The 24,626-nt window shown below is 48.2% G+C and overlaps 1 protein-coding gene across 7 annotated transcripts in view; it reads left to right on the top strand.

Moving 5' to 3' along the window:
• ninl (ninein-like) overlaps positions 1 to 24,175 on the top strand; it is a 31,610-nt gene extending 7,435 nt beyond the window's left edge. For 3 of the 7 annotated variants that reach the window (XM_084947691.1, XM_084947685.1, XM_084947683.1), the window contains 24 exons: positions 2,515 to 2,691; positions 6,913 to 7,049; positions 7,581 to 7,721; positions 7,827 to 8,001; positions 8,135 to 8,245; positions 9,455 to 9,541; positions 10,540 to 10,678; positions 12,108 to 12,173; positions 12,870 to 12,991; positions 13,085 to 13,165; positions 13,457 to 13,587; positions 13,671 to 13,808; positions 15,528 to 16,829; positions 17,361 to 17,465; positions 17,752 to 17,821; positions 18,068 to 18,235; positions 18,439 to 18,555; positions 18,650 to 18,763; positions 18,975 to 19,121; positions 19,206 to 19,355; positions 19,429 to 19,542; positions 23,296 to 23,490; positions 23,616 to 23,729; positions 23,805 to 24,175. In XM_084947691.1, the coding sequence (XP_084803817.1) occupies positions 2,515 to 2,691; positions 6,913 to 7,049; positions 7,581 to 7,721; positions 7,827 to 8,001; positions 8,135 to 8,245; positions 9,455 to 9,541; positions 10,540 to 10,678; positions 12,108 to 12,173; positions 12,870 to 12,991; positions 13,085 to 13,165; positions 13,457 to 13,587; positions 13,671 to 13,808; positions 15,528 to 16,829; positions 17,361 to 17,465; positions 17,752 to 17,821; positions 18,068 to 18,235; positions 18,439 to 18,555; positions 18,650 to 18,763; positions 18,975 to 19,121; positions 19,206 to 19,355; positions 19,429 to 19,542; positions 23,296 to 23,490; positions 23,616 to 23,729; positions 23,805 to 23,996 (4,293 nt within the window). In that variant the 3' untranslated portion in view covers positions 23,997 to 24,175. Of the gene's footprint in view, positions 1 to 120; positions 369 to 2,514; positions 2,692 to 3,566; positions 3,728 to 6,912; positions 7,050 to 7,580; positions 7,722 to 7,826; positions 8,002 to 8,134; positions 8,246 to 9,454; positions 9,542 to 10,539; positions 10,679 to 12,107; positions 12,174 to 12,869; positions 12,992 to 13,084; positions 13,166 to 13,456; positions 13,588 to 13,670; positions 13,809 to 15,527; positions 16,830 to 17,360; positions 17,466 to 17,751; positions 17,822 to 18,067; positions 18,236 to 18,438; positions 18,556 to 18,649; positions 18,764 to 18,974; positions 19,122 to 19,205; positions 19,356 to 19,428; positions 19,543 to 23,295; positions 23,491 to 23,615; positions 23,730 to 23,804 lie in introns of those variants that run through there. The other 4 variants (XM_084947687.1, XM_084947688.1, XM_084947686.1 and 1 more) reach the window with 4 other exon arrangements.
• The last annotated feature ends 451 nt before the right edge of the window (positions 24,176 to 24,626 follow it).

Here is a 24,626-nt window from a genome sequence, read left to right as displayed (position 1 = left end):
GAGTGACCCTGACCTTGAACGTCTCACTGCTGAGATAAAGACTGTGAGCTTCGTTAAATTACTTAACATTTAATTTCAGTGTCGAATAAAAAAGAAAGAAGCTGAATATTAGAAATGTCAGTCAGATCGATGAGCTGTGTTTAGAGTGAGAATGTCCCAGCAGCTCCTGAACACAGCACCGCCCTCCTCGCCTCCTCCTTTCAGCCAGTCAGGAAGCTCTGCGCAGCTGGAGCTCATCAGTCCAATCAGCTGTGGTGGCTGCAGGTGAGCAGGTAGTAGTGCACACAGACAGGTAAAGGCCATCGTGATCACAGGCTGCGAGGATGGAGAGGATGAGTGCTGCCGCCGCCACGTACTGCTACAGTCAGGTGACTCACTCTGAACCCAGAAACTCTGAGCAGTTAGATGTGCTCTTATTTTGAAATGTAGGCAGAACGAGTGAGACTCGCTTTCCCAAAGATCTCATTCGTATTTAGTTTAGCCGCCTCGATGTGAGAGGGGACGGTGACGCAGGTCAGTCCTAAGATTGCGCTGATGTGATGTCTGACGGCGTTAAACGACCATTTATCATCATCGGAGTACGTTTAGTTCAGGCAGGGCCGATGTGGGGGTGTGGCTCTGTGCTGGGACGCAGCAGACGCCCACTGAGTGTAAACGTAACGTCAGCTGGGTCACAAGGCAGCTTGCAGATCCAGAGTGTGTGTGTGTGTGTGTATTTATATCCTTGTGGGGACATCTCATTGACATAATGCTTTCCCTAGCTGCTTACCCTAACCATTACAAATGAATGTCTGACCCTGACCCTGAACCTAACCATAACCTAACTAGAGATGGCACGATACCACTTTTTTATGTCCGATACCGATATCATAAATTTGGATATCTGCCGATACCGATATGAATCCGATATAGTGTGTTTTTTAATCAATAAAACGTTTTTTTAATATCTTGCTGCATTTTGTATAAGTTTATACTCAAGTTTAAATAAATAACAACACTAAAGCTATTCTGTTATACCTGTATGTAAAAAATACACTGCACCCAAAATATTTCATAGTTCAGCAAAACTGATCAATCTAATAAAGTTAAACCTGCTCCATCCTCCCTATTCTGGTATTTTAAAGAGTACTTAGCAGAAATATTAAGCAACCTAACTAATAGGGTTGCAAGCTCCCAGCAAAAAAAAATAGGGAACCAGCCCCCACCCTCCACCTCATGATGCTTAATCGATGTAATCAAATTTAATTTGATGCAGGGGGAAAAATGCACAGAAATAAATTATTTTTCAAGAATAATTAAATAGATTCAACATCTTTCTTCAACAGAATTGCAGAATTCACAGATGGTTCCCAAAGGAAAAAGTACTACAGCTTACTAGGGTATATTAGACTTAACAGTTACTATATACAGTAATGGACTTCTATATATTTTACATCAGATTAAAACTTTGGGTGTAAGATTCAGATAATTATTTATTAAAAGCTCGACATTTTAAATGAGAATAAGAAAGAAAAGTATGTCTTTGTGCCCCCTTTTCCCTGTTCATGCCCTATCGGCCCCCCTGGCTAAACTTTGCTAGATCCGCCCCTGCACAGTTACCAGCTGCGTAGAAAAAGATCCTGGTGTAGAAAGTAATATTAAATAAATTCTAACAACAGCTTATCAAGCTTAAACGTGCTGCTGTTGTTCAGCCGCTGGTTTCCTCTTTCTGGTGAGAAGTGGGCCAAAAACTAAGAAGAGAGACGGACTCACGACAGAAAAGCCGATCAGCTGATCATTGATCAGTTTCACGATTGAAGTAGCAGCAGGAGAGAGAGAGAGAGAGAGGCAGTCGCTCCATATATCGGTTGTTAAGCTTAATGCTAAAATGCTTTACGAACATTCAGAGATGAACTTACACACTTGCTTTACTTCTCTCTGGGAAAACTTCCTCGGAGATGAAATGCTGGTTTGGTAGCGAAGCTACAAATACACACAGCCGCTCTATCACGTGACCACACTGCTCCGACGTGCTACGGTTATGAGCCGAGTTACGCCGTGTAGCAAGTTTTGTGAGGTGCTTTTTTGATATTTAATGGATCGGATTACATTTTTTATTTCTCTCCGATATCCGATCCAGTAATTTGGGTCAGTATCGGACCGACACCGATACGTAATATCGGATCGGTCCATCTCTAAACCAAACACGTAACACTGAAACTAAAACCACATTTTGAGTCTCAAAAATGCCTTCAAACTCGTGGGGACCCGGATTTTGATCCCCATGAAGATACACACACACACACACACACACAGATGTGTGAAACACGCCAACGTCCTCACACACACACACACAGATGTGTGTGTGTGTGTGAGGACGTTGGCGTGTTTCAGGCTCGCCTTGAAGCTAATCCAGATTAATGGTTGGGGCTGCAGCAGGCGCTCCTCTGGAGTCTGGTCCTGCATTGGGCTTAAGCTGCTCTGTCTGCGTGCCGACCTTTGAACCTGGACTCTGTGTTCTGCTCCTCCATGCAGCCTCGGGAGGTGTCAGAGGAGCACTCGGCCCGCTCCGCCTCGCCCTCCCTGCTGATGGCCACCGTGGGTCAGAGGGTGCTCAGCCGGCTGGACGACGGCTCAGGATGTACGAGCCCCGAGCGCGTCGCGGCCCTGTGGACAGAGGAGGGCATCGGGAACAGCCGGGACATCCTGCAGGTCAGAGCTGGGCACAGGGCAAAGAGCCCGTTCTACCCTCTGATGTGTTTTTGTGTTAATGTTTCTGTGAGCGTGTCGGAGCAGCCTCTGCTCTGTGGTTCGTGGATCAGTTTAGTCTTTACTGACTCAGTTTCACAGAAAATCAAACGGATCGCTTCCCCCTCCTCATCTTCGCTCATTGTTTCCTGTTTCTGGCTCTTCTTCTGTGGTGGATGTGACTTAGTGTTGATGTGAAAATCCTCGCTCTGGCTGTGTCCCAATTCAGGGTCTGCACGCTTGAAGGATGCACACTACGCGTACTACGTACGGTGCGTACTATAAGTACGAGAAGTGCGGAAGTGAGGGGCTTGTGAAATGGGACGGTCTAGCCTTCGTCGCGCTGTTCAGGTTGCCTAGCAACCATGATACTAACCACGAGAAACGTTATATTCAGCTTTGTTTGACAGAAATGAAGGAGAAAAAATGTCTTGTTGGTCATTCATTTCTGTCATGACATCACTGTGATTAGTTGAGTATCTGAGGCTGAGACCACAGGACTGTAAAACATGATTGTTGGGCTTCATTTCTGTTCTGAACAGTCATTTAAGATTAGTTAGTAAATAACAATTAGCTAATGTTGTTCATGAGACTAAAATCATCTCACTGTGGTAATGTAAATATAATATGGCCAATATTATAGTATTGTCAGATTATTATGTTACATATATATTAGGGGTGCAACGGTACTCGTATCGATCTTGAACCGTTTGATACAGTGCGTTTGGTTCCGTACGCATATGTATGGAACAATACAAAATTTTTAATTTATTTGATCAACTTTTCTTCTGACGATGCTGTCTGTGTTGAGCGCTCAGTGGATCTGCGTTCGACTACTCCGCCTAGGCTGCACTGTCGAGCGCAGATTCACTGAGTGCAGCGCAAGCTAGCCAGACAGAAGCTAAGCTCGTTGCAACATGGCAAATTGAACCTCCCCCACCCTCATTCAGATCTGGCCTTTGGAACTATTTTGGTTTTCATGTGAAGTATGACCCTGAAGGTAAGCGCGTCATGGACAAAAGTAAAACAGTATGTCGGATGTGCCACGCAATGCTCAATTACATGGGTGGGAACTACTGTGTTAGCGCAGTTAGCTCGTTAACATGTTGGCCGTCCAGCGTGGGGCTGGGCAGCGTCAACACGTTAACGAGCACGGGGCGATCCGTGGTAGCTCGTTAACGGAGATTTGCCGCGTTATGGTGTTAACGTCATTTTAACGAGATTAACGCTGACAGCACTAGTGGGAACAAAATGAATATGACTGCACATTTACTCCGACAGCATCCTCGTGCAAAGACAAGTGGAAGCAGACAAAAACAACAAGCACGCATGCTACAAACTTTACCCGAGTCATTTAGACAGCCGTTAGCACAGGATTCTCCTTATGGGGACCTGATATGTTTAATATGCTGCTGAGAATATAGCCCAGAAGAAGCGTATAGTATAGCTTTTATTTTGGAAAGAGACATTTCTCTGTAATAAACTCTCTTTTCCAAAGATGAGGGATTCCTCCATCAGATATTTATTTTTTTATTACTTTGTTGTTTCAGGAACATTAAATTTAAAAACTGTACGTTTGAGTTAAAATATATATTTATAATTTTAATAAATGACAAATTAAAAAGGCCTGAACATTTTTTTGTATCGAAAAAATATCGAACCGTGACACCAAAGTATCGAACCGTGAATTTTGTGTATCGTTGCACCCCTAATATGTATGTGTGTGTGTGTGTATATATATATATATGCACATACATATGTATGTATATATATGTATGTATGTGTGTAGAGGCTTTAAAACCAAGTTAACGCTGAAAGTACAAACATCACTAATGTCACATAACTTTGCCGACATGTGGCCAACAGTAATGTTTTAATGTTCTTCATTATTAAACATTCGCACATAAATAAGTGACGTCATATTCAGTACTTACTTTTGACAGTTCACTCTTCGGCCGCTCCCTTCTGCCGTATTTTGCGGCAAAATTATCCACACCCACCGCCGCGCTATGGATTGTGGGATATATGGGACCACGAAGCGCGCACCGGACCACGCTTGATATTTGGGGAAATCGGCGCCGCATTTGAAGTACACTTCGAATTGAGACAGCCGTCGTCGCGTGGCGGTGACGTAATCGCACTTGAAATGCGTACTTCAAGCGTGCAGACCCTGAATTGGGACACAGCCTCTGTCTCTGTGTGTCTCTTCCAGTCAAACCATCTTTCTGTCCCAGTTCAGTTTCATTTACAGCAGCCGTCGTCCTGATTGGCTGAGCACAGAGACCACGAAGCTCAAACAGGAAGGAAGACAAACTCCTCGAGAGACGAGATAAATGTTGATGACATCAGCAGGTCATTACGAGCTGATTGTGATCGTTCCTGCAGCTCGGCGCTGTCCAGCATGCAGGCAGCGTTTATCTGTAGAAGCGCACATAAAACTGAGCCAGAGCTTTAAACAGAACTTTAAAGAAGGTTTTTATGTATTTGATGTAAATGAAGTTTCATCTGCAGCATCTTTATGGCCCAAAGCAGCTACAGGGGGAAAAGGCTTTATGAAACTGTTGCGTAAAGCAGTTTCACCCCGGTTCTTTTTATTCCTCAGGCCTCCAGAGACGACACCAGACTCAGTAGTCATTTCACAAAACCTTTATTTATCTTCAGTTACGCATGCACCTTCTAGAAGGGGAGACGTGCAGGGCCGGTGTCCCTCTGCAGAGCTCCACTTCTTTGTTTGTTACAACCAGTTTTATAGAAGCGACCCCATCGTAAAACCCACATGGTGTGTTGTAAACTCTGTTTGTGTATGTATGTGTGTGCATGTGAGTGAGTGTGTGTGTGTGTGTCGTAACAGTTAAAGCACTGTTAACAACTGTACCCCAGATGTTGACTTTGCTGCTCTGACCCTCACCTGAAGAGCTCAGTTACTAATCTTGGGATAAAAATCGACTCTGCACTTAGTTTCGATGGCCACGTAAACGGGGTGGTGAAATCTTCATCCTATCACCTCAGCCGTCTGTTGAAGGTCAAGCCTTCTTTCTCAAATGCTCTCAGTCCTGAAAGCACAGCTGAACCTTAGAGACAGAGTGTTCTCTATTGTGGCTCCGAAGCTTTGGATGATCTTCGTCTTCACATCAGGCAGTCTACATCAGTGCTGGTTTTTAAATCCACATTAAAAACTTATTTTCACTCGCTGGCCTTTGACTCGGTGGGTAACTGATAATGTTATTTTATTGTTATCATTATTGTTATTTATTCATCATATTTATTATTCTTACTGTACCTCTTATATTTCTGTTGTACAGCACTTTAAAAACAGCACATGGCTGACCAGAGTGCTTTATAAATAAACTATGGTATGGTAGTGGAAAAGAGGGCTTTGCTATCCTACCCTGGAACACCACTAGGCCATTGGTTCAGATATGTGGATGACACCTGGGTGAAAATCAAATCTCAGGACGTGCCACATTTCACAGATCACATTAACTTGTTGGACTGACAACTCAAATTCACCAGGGAGGATATGAAAAGTGGCAGGTTAGTCTTCTTAGACTGTGAGATTTCCATCAGTGATGGGGGACATCTAAAAGCTGACGTGTACCGGAAACCTACGCATACGGATCAGTATCTAAGGTTTGACTCTCATCATCCACTGGTGCCAAGTTTGGCCCTTCTGGTACAGAGCGCGAGTGTTGTGTGATCTGTTCAGTTTAGTGTTAAGGTGATGGATAAGATGGTGCACAAATGGAAGAAAGCAGTCTTACATATTTGTTTAATATGTGCGTTGAAGGACATGTCCTGGTCAAAAATGACTCCAAGGTTCCTCACAGTGTTACTGGAGGCCAAGGTAATGCCATCCAGAGTTAGAATCTGCTTAGATACCATATTTCTAAGATTTTCAGGGCCGAGTACAATAACCTCAGTTTGATCTGAATTAAGAAGCAGAAAGTTAGCGGCCATCCAGGTCTTTATGTCTTTAAGACATTCCTGCAGTTTAACTCATTGGTGTGTGTTATCTGGCTTCATGGACAGATAGAGCTGGGTGTCATCTGCATAGCAGTGTAAATGTATGCTATGTCTTCTGATGATTGTTGAACTGAATCATGTGACCTGAGGCGGGCTCAGCTGGACAGATGTTCCTGATAATGGCGTGTGAGTGAGTGACTCCAGCTGTGTATGTCCCTGCAGACTCTGGACTTCCCCTTGGAGGAGCGCCTCAGTCTGGCAGATCTGACGCTGGCGCTGGACAACGAGCTGCTGGTCAGCGGGAACGGCATCCACCAGGCGGCGCTCATCTCCTACAAGATCGAAATCCAGCACCTGCAGTAGGTTTGATGAACTTTCCGAGGAAACACGGGGCGCTGCTCAAGGCAGGGCTGGAGCAGCGCCCTGTGCTGCGTCTGCAGGTCCTTTAAAAACTCACATTTGCCTGTCACACTGACAGGATTTAGTGTCCTGTGTTTAACTTTAAATCAGTTGTTTTTGTGCTCGTGCCTCATGTCGCCTCATTCCTACATACAGCACAGCATTTAGATGTCACAACTCCTCCCTCTCTCTCACACTGAGATTTCAGGGGCTCATCTGAGGCTCAGTTACATTCTGTGCTAAAATCAGAAGAGTTTAGCCTCCTCAGACAGTCCTGTCCTGGATTATTGATGTCTCCACTGATAATGACCTGTAATAATCACAGATTGATCTGGTATGTTGGGATTTCTGGGAGTGCTCTGAGCTTCAGTCTGAAGCTCTTGGTAGCTGGTTGGCGACGGTGATGTTTGTGCTGCTCTGACCTCCGCAGTGACGGAGCAGAGCTCTGTGACGAGGAGCTGAACCCTGAGCTCTCTGTCGTCTGTGTTCAGGGAGGTGGCCGAGCAGGCCTGCAGGGAGCGCGACAAGGTGAAGGCCGACCTGGAGCGGGCCGACCGCAGGAACCTGCAGCTGGTCAGAGAGGTGGACGACCGGCACGCCAGCATGGAGACGCTCAACCAGAGCCGGATCAGGTAAGGGTCGGGCTCTGTGCCTGCTGCGCTCTACACTGATAGCACGATTGCCGCCGTGTGCACGGGTGAGACGCCGGTGCTGACGAGCCGCTCTGTGATTGGCAGGGACCTGGAGCAGGACTTCCGCGATAGGCTGACGGCTCTGCGCAGCGAGACAGAGCAGGAGAGCGAGGCGCTGCTGCAGCACATAGAGCGAGAGCGCGGCGCCCTGCAGGAGGAGCTGCAGCTGCTCAGAGCGCAGGAGGCGGAGCTACAGGAGGAGCTCTGCAGCGCCGTGCAGGTGTGCTACACCGCTTCTCCTCTGTCATGTTTAGTCACAGGTCCCAATCAGGACGAGCAGTTTGTGATCAGTCGTTTAGATCGGTTATTGAAAATCAGAGGCGTGAAGCGCCGAGCGCGTCCTGTCGTTTCAGGAGAACGGTCGTCTGGAGGAGGAGCTGAACGCTGTGAAGATGAAGCTGACTGAAGCCGAAGGCTCAGCGAGGCGACTGCAGAGAGACCTGGACCAGATGCTGAATGACAAGGTGAGCAAAGAAAGCCTTTACGCCGCCGCCGAGGTTAAACGCCAGGTTACGGCCAGAGCTCGGTCTGACTCACAGCGTCATCAGTCGGCTCCGTTCTCACGCTGTGTGCCTCTGACACCTAATCTTACGTCACGCGTCCCACAGTTTCTGTTCTTCTTCCAGTTTTGTCGTTAAACAAGCGACAGCAGCTCCCGGCTGTAATGAGGAAAAAATGTTTTCAGACAGCAAACTGTGACAGAAGAGTTTGAAAATCTTCCAACTTGTTCAGCAAATTTATCAGATTTAAAGACGGGAGCAGGAGTGATGAGGCGTGAAGGGAAAGGAGGCGGAGTTTACCTGAAGTGGAAGAAACGAGTAAGACGGTGGAGGGTGGGTCAGCTGCTGCTCCACACTCCGTGAGACTCGCCAGAGGTGATTGGATCGCTTCTGTGATGTCACAGTGAAGATGAGCAGGTGACCGCCACTTCCTGCACCTCGTCTGGCAATCTCACGTGACCTGAGTGCCTTCAAAATAAAAGCTGCAGGTGACTACAGCACGAAGCTGGTTGATGGTCTCTACGTGGATCGCGACACGACTGCAGATGAAGCATTTCCTCCTCTTGTTTTCAGACCTTGTTCGGACTCAGAGGGCTGGATTCAGACGGGATCACACGGAAAATTAAAAACGTTCACGAACAGAAAACCTGATGAACAGAGTTCACTGATTGTAATTTTAAAGGTTGTGGATCAATCAATGAACTTACTGCTGGTGAAGTATTTCTTATAACAGCCGTTAGTATCAAAGCTAATATAATGAATTACAGCTTTTATTTGTTTGACTGTGGCGCCCCCTGCAGTACCCCTGCAGTACCCCAGTACTCTGGGTAAGTGACCCAGGACACAGGTGATCTGGGTGACGTGATGCACGGAAAGAAAAGAATGCATTTCCATAGCTAGATCACATGTAGCAGCTTTAATTCACACACCTGACAGCGCTGTTAGCGAGGGATGTAAGACGCGCTACAGCGAGACGCCAAACGTCAGACCATAAACTCTGATGTGTGGGTGTGTGCATGTGTGTCGATGAGACCCTGCAGCTGGTGTTGGGTAACGCCAGCTTGTTTCTGATGAATGATTAATGAAGCTTTCCTCTGACTTGGTTTCTCCGTGACTTTACGTTTCGGTTTAAAGCAGCTGATGATCGACTGACTGCTGTTTTTGTTTTGGCAGTTTGGCGGTTTGGACCCGTCCAGCGTTGGTCTGAGTCACGAGGAGAGATTCTCTGAAATCATCAAAGAGTACGAGCAGCAGTGCCGGGTAAGACCGACCGCCTTAAATTGTCACGCTTTTATTTTGAAGGGCACGATGATTTTGCAGAAACGATCTGTTTGAAGCACATTTCATTTACAGACCTGAGTGTTGGTGTGGTGATGAGGCAGCGGTCTGCAGGTTTGAATGTAAGCTGTGAAGTGTTGGACTATGTGTCCTCTCAGCCAATCAAACGCAGGCAGGCAGCAAACGTTAATACTGAGGCCGTGTAGAGACCACAGCAGGTGAAGGCTTCCCAGGAAACAGACGACAGGAAGTCCTTTCAAATTAAAATGTAATTTTAATTACACATACAGCAAATATAAACTAGAAAGTGCATTTTCTGAAGAAACTGCAGTGTGAATGCTGAAATCTGAATGTATGCACTGAAATGAATTAATTGCTGAATTTTAAGTTAAAAAATTTGAATGAGATAAAAAAACCCAGAATTTAATCTGAAAACAAAACTGCTGAACTGCTAAACGTTGACGTTTACACAGAAGAAGAAGTTGGAAAACATCTGAATGAATATTAAAAGTTCATATTCTTTGAATCACTGAATGACTAAAATGTTATCCCTCCACTTGGATCCACACAGTTTTAAAGGTTTACATCTCTGAGCTTTGAAAGACACGCTGTTGGAAAGAGAACAACGATGGCGACGTTTTGATGGTAAAATGATGGCTGTAGAGCAAACACTGTGGACACAGCAGCAGTTGAAAGAGAAGTGTTTAAGATGAATCTTGGCAGAGTGAGAGAGAGCTCTAAGCAGGCAGGTGTGAGCCTGGTTGCCAGAGCATCTCTGCTGCTGAGGATAAATTCATCCGAGTCACCAGCCTCAGGGGGGCAGCTGTAAAAACAGCTGTTTGAACATCATCCTGTCACATGTGCATTGCAGCCAAACAGATGTTTCCTCTGTATTTGCATGTAGGCAGATACAGGACTGTGTGTGTAAGCACTGAAAACCTGTGTGTGTGTGTGTGTGTGTGTGTGTGTGTCGCGTTCAGGAGCTGCAGGACAGAAACGATGAGCTGAGCTCAGAGTTGGAGCTGCTGAAGAATCAGAGGAGAAACAGGAAGTGCAGACGGCGTGCTGGAGCCGCCAACGCGCTGAGCTGGAACCAGCAACACTCGGAGTCAGACTCTGGTAACACAACGACACACAAATACACACAAAAGCTCCTGACACGACAAACCCGTTCAGCCTCTAGGCTTTGTGAAAAACAGCAGACAGACGCACTAAAGTGAACCCGTTCCTGTCAGGAGAGGGCGCCGCTGTGCCTGAATCCAGAAAACCGTCCAATAAAAACGCTCGATTCACATTGGGGGGGTGTCCAAAGGCTGCGTCCTCCTGAGGCCGCATCTGTAGGCTGATTACGTCACAGCGACGCGACAAAGGCTGTCCAAATTCGTAGACTCCTCCGAATGCAGCCGACAAATGCGTCCTCCTTTTCCCCAGATTTGAAGGATGGGTCGGGTGTCCTTCGTGGCCCACCATATCCCAGAATTCATAGCGCGACCCAGCCAATTTCAGTTTCTAACAATGGCGGCCGCTGCTTAGCTTTAATATTACTCTCATTACTCTTTTGGGTCACAAAATAAACTTTTAACATATTTTCAGGAGAGAAAGTAGCTGTGTAAACATCAAATATCTGCTCGGTTTATTAAGATATCGCATATTTGCAAAAGTGCTTCGATGTTTTCAGACACGTCTGTTACCCACCAGCTCGATAGCTGACCGGGGCGACAACAGCGAACTCCCTGCACATCGTTGTCAGAGCCCCCCGTGGTCTTCACTACTCAGGTTAAACATGATATATAAGTCACTCGGATAACTTAAAAATGTTATTGTTTGGCTTTTTCGGTGTTTTAGTTTGTTTTATTCGTGAGTAAATCAGTTTGGCTGCGATTAAAGTTATTAGATTAGATTAGATAAAATAAAACTTTATTAATCCCCCGGGTGGTTTTTACACAGCTGAATAAACGTCAAACAGAAAACTGATTAATCAGAAGTGTGAGACGGTCCAGAGTTTACTCCAGTGTCCTGTTATATTTTAGATAGCAAGGAGCAGACGGACGAGTTTATTAAACTCCACCGAGACAGCGCTGACGCAAATTCAAAGGTCTTCAAAGGACCCGGCCCACGTAGACCACGAAGGCCGGGTCCTCAGGAGGACGCAGCCCATGAATTTGGACACAGCTATTGATGTCAAAGCTGACTGCTGGTTGCTCAGTTTTATCTCCTCTAATCAGACGCACAAAAACTCTCACGAAAGTTTGTCAGACACAAAAATGAGAGAGAAGCAAACAAACGTCCAGATCACCGATCGGTCGATTGGTTGGTTCATGTTTTCTTGTCTGACGTGAACATGAGGCTGTAAAACCTGCTGAGAGACTTTAACTGGATTTACAGGTAAGGTGTGGACACGCCCACACACACACACAGGTTTCAGTCTCGGTGTGAATTAATCATGTCTCTTGGTAAGTGTGTGTGTGTGCGTGTGTGTGTGTGTGCGTGTGTGTGTGTGTGTGTTCCGGTTTCTCAGAGCTGATTTGGTTTTTGTGTTTTTGTTCAGACTCGGACGTGAAGCACTGCTCGTCTCCTCGGGTCAGGAAGAAATTGGAGCCGGCTGATAAAGCAGGTCTCTCACACACACACACACACACACACACACACACACACACACACACTCAGTCACACAGGGCTGTATGTGATTGGCTGAGCCAGCCTCCTGAGACTTCCTGTGATTACTTAGTTACTCCCACTCGTTATACTGCTCGTTACATGTTTCTCTGTAAAATGAAACGCGCTGTCTCATAATCATTTAACAATAAACACCTGAGGCTGCAGCCCCACACACACCAACACACATGTGACCTCACTCATGTATGAACACAAATCAGACATGAGACTTCAAAGCGGTCGTCATGGTGATTCTACTGTAGAAATATGGACAGGTAGAAACGGAGGCTCATCATCTGTCACCTGCTGAGTTCAGCAGCGGCTCACTTTATCACGGTGCTGGTCTGGGGTCAGCATTCACTCAGCTTTAGCGTCACTCTGGGCTCTCGGCTAGCTGCAGTATGATGCAGTTGTTTCAGTCCTGGAGCAGTGTCCGCTTCACCATCACGCTCTCGTTGTGCAATAAAACTCAAAGTTACGTCCACGCTGACCGTGTTACTGTTCTCCTCCAACACCTGGAATCAGCTGATCGTAGCCAGAGTGCAGGAACCTATAAGTGGGATCGAGCAGGCAGGCTAACGATTCCAAGGAACTGGACTACGGCAACATGTGAACCAAAATTTTGATTGGAGCCCCGCCCCTCTCTCTCTCTCAGCTCTGTGCTCATTGGACGACTCGGGCCCGGCCGTCAGCATCCAGACTGAACTGGCCCTGGAACAGCTGAAGCAGAAACACGAGGAGGAGCTGCAGCAGCTCAACATCCAGCTGGAGACGCAGGTCACACACACACACACACACACACACACACACACACACACACACATCACACGCAGTGTGTAGCCTTCAGACCATGACACTCCTCCTCCACAGATGAACTACTACGAGCGCAGCTTGGAGAAGATGAGGCAGAGCATGGAGGTGGAGCGGAAGGACATCTCTCAGGCCTTCAAGGTAAGGAAGGTGTCGCACTAAAAGCTGTCGTACCAGAAACAAAGTTCCTGCGACGGGACACCATCAGAGACGGCTGCACACTGCTCGTCTCTGACGTTTCCACTTTTGTTCAGATGTCCCAGTTTAAAGGAATGGAGTCCTGCTGGTTCCCAGTATCCCTGCTTTCCTCCACATTTGAACTGAACTTTAAATCCACGTCAGGACGGTGCTGCAGCAGGTGGAGCAGGTGGAGCTGAACCTTGGAGGCAGCTGAACTTAAATTTTCTGGTTTTATTCTCACCTGTGTGTCAGCTGGAGATCAGCGAGCTGGAGGAGCAGAAGTCTCAGGTGGAGCAGCAGGTGAAGCAGCTGAAGGAGACCGTGGACAAACTGCAGACTCAGATCCAGCACGGAGGAGGGCGGAGCAACGAGCAGGAGCGCAGGTAACGTTACCTGTCTGAGGATTTGTACCTCAGGCTGTGGGACCCGCTCTGTTTCTGACCTTTGACCCCGGTTATGCTCCCAGGATGCAGCGGGAGCGCGCCGAGCTGGAGCAGAACTTCGCCAGAGAGATCGGTAACCTGGTGCAGCGGCTGAGCGCCGAGAAGGACCAGCTGGAGGCGGAGCTGAAGCTGAAGATGGATCAGGAGGTGATGCTGGTCAGGTGGGTGATGACCTCACAAAAACGTCAGCGGAGGTGTGATGATACCCGATGACATCATCACTGAGTGCCGACATGTAGCCTGACCCTGCATCAAACGTTTAAACCAATCATGAAGCTCGACTCTTTACCTGAGTCTGTCTCACACGGTCGACACTCCACCCATTCAAACCTCACACTTAGTTCAGCAGCCTTCCTGTGACTATCAAAATAAAAGCTCTGAGACATAAAAGCTTAGGCCAGGGGTCGGCAACCCGCGGCTTTATTTTGCGGCTCCGGGTGGTTTGGGAAAATAAATTAGAAGTATTTAGCTGAAGTGTATTTTATTTGTGTTTAGTTCTTTTTTTAACTTGTAGTTCTAAATTGGAAGATTATTGTGATTTTGAAATATAAAAATAAAATTATATATATATATTTTTTTTCATCGCTCAAAATAAGCATCACACTCGCGGAAGCCGGTGTACGAAACGCCGTGCATTTACCGAGACTTTCAACCCCAGGTAAGCCAATTATGGATGTTCGGATCCACATTATGTCAGCAGCTGTTCTCCACCGTGAACTATGTTAAAAACAAACGCCGCTCACGCCTCACAGACGACAGCTTACAGTCCTGCGTAAAGATGAAAGTGACTTCGTACAGACGCTGTGCGCAGAGGTTCGGGAGCAGAAGTCCCGTTGTAAACATATCACGGCAGACCCGACGATGTTTGCATGAACACGTTTTTCAGCCTCTCGTTATCGACCACTTTTCACACACGGTTGCTGTACGCACACAGCCGGCTGTAGCTTTTCAGCTCACAGCCCGACACAACAGCAGAGAGAGCACAGACTTTAAGGCGGCGAGGCGTGATTGCGGGTGCTGGTCAGGTGCGTCCTCCTCCCCTGCAGCGGCGCTGCAGACCACGCCCCGCCACACACATTAACCAGGTAAAATACATATTTAGGCAGAATTTTGCAAATATCTATTTTTCATTTTTCAGCAGCATCGAGCTTTTTTTTCCAATTATTTTTTTTAAACGTCAGGTCAAGGCTCCAAAAGCCCAAAGGCGATATGAGGGTGATGGCTCACAACAGTTTTTGTTTGCTGGATCATTTTAGTTCAGCGTCTTTCCTTTTGTTATAGTTCTTTAAGAGTTCAAAATGTGTTAATTACATAAATAAAAGGTAATTTTCTCTGTAGCACTTCATGGATTTCATAAGCAACACACCGTAGTTGCTCTGTGGATTCTTTTAAAAAGCAGTTAAAAACTTTTCTGTTCAAACAAGCCTTTATATTCTTTACATTATTTACATTTGATCTTTTACATTGTGTATAATGTCTATTGATTGTATTGTTTATTTTAATATTTGTGTACAGCACTTTGTGACTGCCTGTCTGTGAAAAGCGCTTAATAAATAAACTTTACTTACTTACTTTAGTTGTTCACACAAAGCATAAAGGTAAAAAAACAATATACATGCAGTGTTATCTTCATTGTAGATTTCAAAAACTATTTGCGGCTCCCAGTGTTTTCTTTTGCGTGGAAACCGGGTCCAAGTGGCTCTTTGGGTGTAAAAGGTTGCTGACCCCTGTCTTAGGTGCTCTGAGTTCCTGTTTTTTCAAAATAAAATGAACCGACACGTTTCTATAGGAAAGTTCCTGTTGTTGTTGTTGTTGTTGTTGTTGTTGTACGTGCATGTTGAATTATGGACGCTTGCCTGGCTTTGCGTCTCCTGGAGCAGGGAGGAGTCAGAGCAGCAGCTCGCTCAGATGAAGATGCAGCACGGTGAAGCTCAGCGCCGCCTCCTGCACCAGCTCCACCAGGAACGCCGGCGGCTGCAGGAGCAGAGAGGATTCTGGGAGAGGAGGCTCGTGCAGGCGGAGCAGGAGAAACTGTGCAGTGAGGAGCGAGCCCGGGAAGAGAAGAGGAGCATGGAGGAACGGCAAGAGGAAGAGGTCCGGCTCCTGAAAGAGCAAGTCTCCGGTTTGCAGGATGTCCTGCGGGCGTCCAGCCAATCAGAGGCCAATTTGAAGGAGGACCTGGAGGCGTCTGACAGGCGGAGCGGGGAGCTGGAGGCTCGGCTGGAGGAGGCCTGCGCGCAGCTGGAGGAGAGCATCGCCTTCTTGGAGTCTCAGGAGCTTCTGAACAAACGCCTGGCCTTGGAGAAGAGCTCGGCGGAGGGGGAGCTGCTGCTAGCGAGGAGCAGGGAGGAGGAGCTTCAGGTTCAGGTATCCCACACAAAGGCTGAGCTGGAGGAGCTGCAGGCTGCGTCTGCCTGCCTCCTGCGGGACCGAGAGGAGGCGGCAGGAAGCTGCAACCGGCTCTCCTGCACCGTCGCCCAGCAACAGGCTCAGCTCCGAGCCCGCGAGCACATGGTCTCCTCCCTCAGGGCGGAGCTGGAGAACCTGCAGGAGGCGCTCAGGAGCAAAGCTGAGTCAGTTTCCAGACTTGCGGCCGAACTGGACTCTCTGAAGACGGACCGCGCCCGGCTGATCCAGGACCTGAAGGAGCAGGCCATGGCCGTGGACCATCTGCAGCTGCAGCTGGACGGCGTCTCCGAGGAGCTGGACCGGAGGAGGAGCGGCGAGGAGACCCTGCAGGAGGCTCTGGAGCAGGAGCAGAGCCGGACCTCGCTGCTCCGGTCCAGCCTGGCGGAGGAGAAGGAGGAGGTGTGGCGTCTGAGCCAGGAGAACGGGACCTACATTCGGCTCACCGACCAGCTTTCCACCCAGATCGTGGAGATGGAGGAGGAGATCTCTTCTCTCAGAGACCATCTCCGAGACCTCAGCTCCCAGCTCAACGACACCGCTGACCTGGTCCTGGAGCTCCGCAAGCAGCTCAACGCCAAGACCGGTCAGGTCGAGCCGGTGAGCAGCGAGCAGCTCCTCCAGCTGCAGACCGCTCTGCGGGACTCCGAGAGCCGGCAGAGGACGGCGGAGGAAGACTTGGAGAGGGAGAAGAAGAAGATGACGAAGCAGCTGCTGGAGCTGGAGGAGCTGGTTCTGGCTCTGGAAGAGCTGGTGGAGCCGGCCGGTGCACGCAGGTTTGTGGAGCATGAGCCGGACCGGAGACCGGAGACTAACCTCCGTCTGTCTGACCCACAATGCACTGCTGCAGACTGACCCTTCACCCCATCGCTAACCGAATGACATCATCTAAATGCATGAAAATACTTATCACTGACTCCGCCCTCCTCCTGTCTGTCCTTTTGTCTTTCCTTAAATTCTTTCTTCATAATTCAAGTCTGTTTGATCTGATTGACGATGATGATGATGATGATGACGATGACGTGTGGAGCCTCTGTGCTCTCGGTTTGTGAAACCAGACGAAGCCTCGCCCACTGCTGGCTGCAGCGATGGTGCCCACCTGTGCAGGTGCTGAGCTGAAGATATTAATAACGGCTTCCTCTGGTTTCTGAGCCGCCTCCTCCGACCACAGCGTGTTTCAGTTTGTGCACCATCGCTTGTATGAATATAGCGCGTGTTCACAGCGCTGGCTGAGCTGCTGTCCAGTCACGACGCTGCGTTTGTCTGAGGTGCAGAGCGCGGTTCTGATTCTGTGTTTTGGGCCGCAGGACTCAGCTGGAGGAGGTCCGATCAGAGAACGCAGCGCTCCAGGAGAGACTCGGCGCCCTGCAGCAGGAAGTCCACAAGATGGAGGACGAGGTTGCCAAGAAGAGGTGAGCGCCGCTGCTCCAGCTGCAGCTCACGCCTGTGGCTGCGCAGGTGTGCAGGCAGGTGGTTGTTTCTGAGCAGGTGAGAACAGGCAGAACCTGCTGTCATCTGATTGGCTAAATGTGACGATGGGCCGTGATGAGTCAGGAGCTCAGCGTAAACCTGAGATAGCTTGACCCGGTTTACTCTCCTCTGGTCTCAGCGCAGGATCGACATCCTTCTAATGTTGTCGCCCTTCAATGTTAAATTTAATGCTGCAGAGCCACATGACGCCGTCTTCTCCTCCTGCAGGAGGAAACTGGAGGAGATGGCGAGAGAACACGAGAGAAGCAGAGAAGAAGAAGAAAGGCTGCACAGAGAGGTGAGCGCTGACCAAACTCCACTGAAATATCTGCTGATTTAAGCCGAGGTGTTTGTGACCCGTCTGCACCAGACTCAGATTTCTCTTGATTTTACAAACACGCTGCACAAACACGTTTATGTCTGTGTCGCTCATGGTTTAATACTTTAAATGTAATCCGATTACACTGCTTCTGATTCTCCAAACCAGGATATGTCTGGTTCAGGTTTTAGAAATCCAGATTATGATTGATGATGATGTGTGCAGAACTCCAGATATCGTGAGGAGGTTCTGGATCTGAGCAGCAGGAACCTGCAGCTGAGCACCGACAACGCTGAGCTCAGCACCCGTCTCCGTGGAGACCAGGAATCAGTCTGTATGCTGCACGAGCGCCTAGCGACGGTTTCTAAGGAGCAGGAGGAGGAGCATGTGACGGTAAGCTGAGCGTCGATGATGCTCACACTTGTCGCTTTTGTTTTTTCTTCACTCGTTTCACTTTAGATTTTACCGGTGGCGAGGTGTCGTCACTCCGCTACGGCAGCGCGGAGACCCCAGTGTGTGAACGGGATGGGTCGAGAACGTGGCGACGAGTGTATCTGCCGTGAGCTCTGACGGATGAACGGTTTCTGCTGTTTCAGGTGCGGCGGCTGCAGGACGCAGCGCTGCAGCACGAGCGGGAGAAGCTGCAACTGCAGGCGTCCTGGACACAGGAGAAACAGCTGCTGGAGGCGGAGCTTAGCACCTCCAAGGAGAAGGTAGGAGGTTCTGAATTAAAACTGTGCAGGATCCCAGCTCAGAGCTGTTAATGAGGTCAACAAGGACACTCACCTCGCTGTGCTTTATTCTTAGCTGGAGCGCCAGCCAGTGCTGGAGGCGGAGCTCAGCGCCGTGACTCTGAAGCTGCAATGGGTGGAGGAGGACAAGGCCAAACTGCTGAGAGACGCCGATGAGCGAAATACAAAGGTCGATATCGCAGACATTAAATGTGAACATCAACACCTGCAGCTTTAACGCAGGACAGGTTTAACCCTCGGGGTCAAAGGTCAGGCCGCGTCACGCTCTGCTCTTTCAGCCATGCGTGAAGGCGTTTGGACAAGGTCGTCGAGTGGACGTTAGTGTTAGCTAGCTTTAAGCCTCAGTCTGTGTCACATGATCAGAGCCTTTTTTTCTTCAGGTGGAGAAGCTGCAGCAGAGCGTGCTGTCTCTGGAGTCGGAGGCGGAGCTCCTTCGCTCTCAGCTTGCCGCCATTAGTCAGGAGAAACTCAGCCACGCCCAGGATGCGACGGAGCTACAGAGGAAGTTGCAGGAGGCTCAGAGCAGGGTGAGACCGCCACCTCTGACATTGCCACGTTGACTATGACTGGACTGCGGCCCCATCATTCTGATTGGCTGCTTCCTGTTTCAGGTGGAGGAGTTGGAGGCCGGTGTCAGGAAGCTGATGAGGGAGAAGGAGGAGCTCCGACAGGCGCTGCAGGAGCAGGAGGAGCAGGCCTCTGTCACTCTGCAGGAAGAGACCTGCAAACTGAGAGTCCAGAACCAGGAGCTCCAACACCAGGTACTGTCCAGGTGCAGCTGGGGGGCGGGGTCTGCTCAAGATTCTTAAAGCTGATTGGTCGATGTTTGCTCAGCTCTCGGAGCTGCAGGTGGAAAATGTGAAGGTCCACAAACTGAGCGAGGAGCAGAAGGAGCTGAAGAGCAGACTGAGTGAGGCGGAGGAGGCCCGGATCCAGGCCCAGGACCAGGTCTGTGCCCCGGATCAGGACTGCAGGGGGGTCCAATCAGATAAAAGAGTTTTATCAACAGGAACCAGGGCTGCAGCGAGTCTTTGACTGTTTTGAAACCAATTTGTTTCCGTACAAATTCTTTCAATGCTTCGTCATCATGGAAACGTTTGCGACTAAAACCAGGCCTGCAGTATAATTCAATTCAATTCAATTTATTTATAAAGCGCCAAATCACAACAAAAGTCGCCTCAAGGCGCTTCATAGGTACAGAGAAAAACCCAACAATCATATGACCCCCTATGAGCAGCACTTTGGCGACAGTGGGAAGGAAAAACTCCCTTTTAACAGGAAGAAACCTCCAGCAGAACCAGGCTCAGGGAGGGGCGGGGCCATCTGCTGTGATTGGTTGGGCTGAGAGAAGGAAGGGGTGGTTGGGGTGGATTAACTGAAGGCTTTTCAGGGAGTTTTTAGGACTTCCTGATAATAATGAATTACAGTCGTCCAGCCTGGAAGTAATAAATGCATGAACTAGTTTTTCAGCGTCACTCTGAGACAGGATATTTCTAACTTTAGAGATGTTGCACAAATGGAAGAAAGCAGTCTTACATATTTGTTTAATATGTGCGTTGAAGGACATGTCCTGGTCACAAATGACTCCAAGGTTCCTCACAGCGTTACTGGAGACCAAGGTAATGCCATCCAGAGTAAGAATCTGCTTAGATACCATATTTCTAAGATTTTCAGGGCCGAGTACAATAACCTCAGTTTTATCTGAATTAAGAAGCAGAAAGTTAGCGGCCATCCAGGTCTTTATGTCTTTAAGACATTCCTGCAGTTTAACTCATTGGTGTGTGTTATCTGGCTTCATGGACAGATAGAGCTGGGTGTCATCAGCATAGCAGTGTAAATGTATGCTATGTCTTCTAATGATGCTGCCTAAGGGAAGCATGTATAATGTAAACAGAACTGGTCCTAGCACTGAACCCTGTGGAACTCCATAATTAACCTCAGTGTGTGAAGAGGACTCTCCATTTACATGTACAAATTGGAGTCTATTAGATAGATATGATACAAACCACTGCAGCGCAGTACCTGTAATACCTACAGCATGTTCTAATCGCTCTAATAGGATATTATGGTCGACAGTATCGAACGCTGCACTGAGGTCTAGCAGGACAAGCACAGAGATGAGTCCACTGTCAGAGGCCATAAGAAGATCATTTGTAACCTTCACTAAAGCTGTTTCTGTGCTGTGATGAGCTCTGAAACCTGACTGAAACTCTTCAAATAAACCATTCCTCTGCAGATGATCTGTTAGCTGTTTGACAACTACTCTTTCAAGGATGTTTGATATGAAAGGAAGGTTGGAGATTGGCCTATAATTAGCTAAGACTGCTGGGTCTAGAGATGCTTTTTAAGTAAAGGTTTAACTACAGCCAGCTTGAAGGCCCGTGGTACATAGCCGATTATTAGAGATAGGTTGATCATATTTAAGATTGAAGCATTAATTAATGGCAGGACTTCTTTGAGCAGTTTTGTAGGAATGGGGTCTAAAAGACACGTTGATGGTTTGGAGGAAGTAATTATTGAAGTTAACTCAGAAAGATCAATTGGAGAAAAAGAGTCTAACTTAACATCAATGGTACTAAGAGTAGCTGTAGATAATATTACATCTGTGGGATGATTATTGGTAATTTTTTCTCTAATGATTAAAATTTTATTTGTGAAGAAGTTCTGGCCTGTGCTTCGAGGTTTCTGGTAGTTAGAATGACTCGGGGGTGTTGATTCATTTAAACTAACATAATCATCCTGCTGCAACCAGGTTTCTGTAAGGCAGAGTAAATCGATTTGTTGATCAATTATTAAGTCATGTACTAACAGAGACTTGGAGGAGAGAGACCTAATATTTAATAATCCACATTTCACTGTTTTACTCTTTGGTTCAGATGTGGATACTGTACTGTTCTTTCTTTGTGATTGTTTATGTTTAAGTTGTTTGTTGCTGGTTTTTAGTTTGTTTTTTGTCTTTTTGGAAGCTGACACAGTCTCTATGGAGATGGGTTTTTGGGGGGGTAGCAGGAGGAGAGAAGCTGCAGAGAGGCGTGTAAGACTGCAACTCTGCTTCCTGGTCCCAACTCTGGATAGTCATATTTTGGGGGGTTTAATAAATTTGTCCATATTTCTAGAAATGAGAGCTGCTCCATCCAAAGTGGGATGGATGCCGTCTCTCCTAACAAGACCAGGTTTCCTCCAGAAGGTTTGCCAATTATCTATGAAGCCCACATCGTTTCTGGGACACCACTCAGACAGCCAGCAATTTAAGGAGAACATGCGGCTAAACATGTCACTCCTGGTCTGATTGGGGAGGGGACCAGAGAAAACTACAGAGTCCCACATTGTTTTGGCAAAGTTACACATCGATTCAATATTGATTTTAGTGACCTCCGATTGGCGTAACCGGGTGTCATTACTGCCGACGTGAATTATGATTTTACTGAATTTACGTTTACCCTTAGCCAGCAGTTTTAAATTTCCTTCAATGTCGCCTGCTCTGGCCCCTGGAAGACAATTGACTATGGTTGCCGGTGTCTCTAGCTTCACATGTCTGAGAACAGAATCACCAATTACCAGAGTTTGACCCCCGGCGGGTGTGTCACCGAGTGGGGAAAAACGGTTAGACACATGAACGGGTTGGTGGTGTACCTGGGGCTTCTGTTTAGGACTATGCTTCCTCCTCACCGTGACCCAGCCGCCCTCTTTCCCCAGCTGCTTGGGGTCTGCCGGGGAACAGCTAGCGGGGCCTACGCTATCTTCGGCTGCACCAGCTACAGGGGCCTGGCTAGCTACGGGTGAATGAAGGGTGCGAAGCCGAGTCTCCAATTCAGTAATCCTGGCCTCCAGAGCTGCAAATATGCTACATTTGTTACAGATATCATTACTGCTAAAGGAGGCCGAGGAGTAACTAAACATCTGACACAATGAGCAAGAAAGTGCAGGAGGGACAGGTGAAGTAGCCATGGTGCTAACGAGTCGGCTACGAGCTAAGCTAAGCTAGCGAAACAGTACAGACAGTGAGTGAATACTTTGGCTATAAATTAGGTAGTGAGTACACAGAAAGTGTGCTTCGGATGAAGCACGTGAAGATTATACTATGAAAGAAGAATGTATTTAAAAGTTGTTAATTAAATTGCTAAGCAAATAAGCTACTCAGAAACACCACTGTGTTTGAGCAGGAACAGGAAGTGATACTCTACCGCAGAGCGAGCGAACACCAAGTGACGCGCTCATTCAGCCCAGTGTTAAACACAAAGAGGCGGAGCCATTACCGACTCACTGAGCTCAGGTAGAATGAAAGAAACAGCTGCTGGAGTCCTTCATCAAACTGTGACGTGAAGTAAAGCTCCGCCCACCGCTGCACACACAAATCTGCAGATGATCGGAGGCTCACGGGGGCGTGGGGTGTACCACGCCATATTTATTTTCAAGGATGTCTGAACAGTTTTCAGGTTGAGAGTGAAATGTTAGTTACACTTCATTAAAAATATAAAAATAAACTGATGGTGGTCGGGTCAGTCGACGCCATCATAACATCAGAAACGCTTCAGAACGCTGACACGCTCGCTGTTGTTCATCGCAGACACGGTGTACGTCCTTAAAGGCACACACATACACGCCGTGTGAGTATTTGGATGCTGCAAGGATAAAAACAATTGGTCACTAAAGCTCTGGATGTCTGATCGGTGGCCATGTTTAAAACTGTCGTCTGTGCAGGCGGTGCGAGCAGACGCTGCCCTCAGCATGGCGCAGGCGCAGCACCTGCGACAGCAGCAGGAGGACAACAGCTGCAGGGAGCGGGCGGAGGTGCTGCAGGCCCGGCTGGTGGAGGAGCAGAGGAGGAGTCTGCAGCTGGAGGAGGAGCTGAGGCAGCAGGAGCAGAAGAGCAGCTCTCAGATCAGCACGAAGCAGGTGGGTCAGAGGTCAGAGGTTACCCTTGTATGAGGAGAATGATGATGACCGCCGCTCGCAGCAGCGACGGGCCGTCCCTCTCACTGCATTACAGCTGTCACTTCCTGTGTGTGTGTGGCGTTCAGGATCAGTACGAGAAGGCAATGGCGGCGCTGCAGCAGAGGGCGGAGGACGTGGAAACCAAACTGAAGGCGGTCCGTCTGCTCCTGCAGGAAAAGGTGGAGCAGCTTAAAGAGCAGGTGAGCGTTGGCGCCGCTTCTCCGCCATCCACAAACGTCCGGTCGAACTTTGACCCGTTGCCGTTTTCCCCACAGCTGGCGAGGAACGCCAAGTTGAGCGCACTGCTGAAGGACCTGTACGTGGAGAACTCGCAGCTGATGAAGGCGCTGCAGGTCACCGAGCAGCGGCAGAAACGCGCCGAGAAGAAGAACTTCCTGCTGGAGGAGAAGGTCGGCGCACTCAACAAGCTGCTGAGGGACATCGTCCCTGCATCGCTCGCCACATAACCATGCCAACGCAGAGCAGAAGGCCCCAGCAGGAGGGGGCGGGGCCTCACCTGTGCCCTGTGTGGAGCAGGTGGATGTGTGGAGCACACACACGTTCGGTGTGTCAGTATTATCTTTGTTTATAATGAAACTTTTTTTTATTTTTGCGTCATTGAAATAAAGTTTTAATGTCTCTGTGACTCCGCCTCCTCCAGCTGATTCACTTCCTGTCACACATCATGTTGTAGGAGTTACACAGCAAATCGCTGGTTTTCATTGTTAGTCTCAAACGATCAACATTGAAAGTCTGCGGTGTCAAACATGCAGCTCGGGGGCCAGAACCGGCCGCCTGAGCGCCTTGAGGCGACTTGTTGTGATTTGGCGCTATATGCTATATAAATAAAATTGAATTGCTCAGGTCCGGTGTGAGCTGTGAGGAGCGCCGGCCGATGTTTGGAGTGGGAGAAAGCCACGAGGACGCGACGGTCACAGCTTTAAAGCTTCAGAGCTCTGCTGTCTTTTATCTTTATGTCATCTTACCTTTATCTTTTTAATCAGACGTCCCGGCGACGCCGAGCGTCTGCAGCCAATAACCGCAGTGATAAACTCGATCAGCTGAACCTGAACATCAACATTTTATTTGATTTCAAA

This window comes from Perissodus microlepis, chromosome 13, assembly GCF_051167445.1.
Source record: "Perissodus microlepis isolate ML-2025 ecotype Zambia chromosome 13, ASM5116744v1, whole genome shotgun sequence".
Classification (NCBI taxonomy): Eukaryota; Metazoa; Chordata; class Actinopteri; order Cichliformes; family Cichlidae; genus Perissodus; species Perissodus microlepis.
The sequence above is the reverse complement of the archived record's forward strand: the minus strand, read 5'-3'. Positions and strand labels throughout refer to the sequence as shown.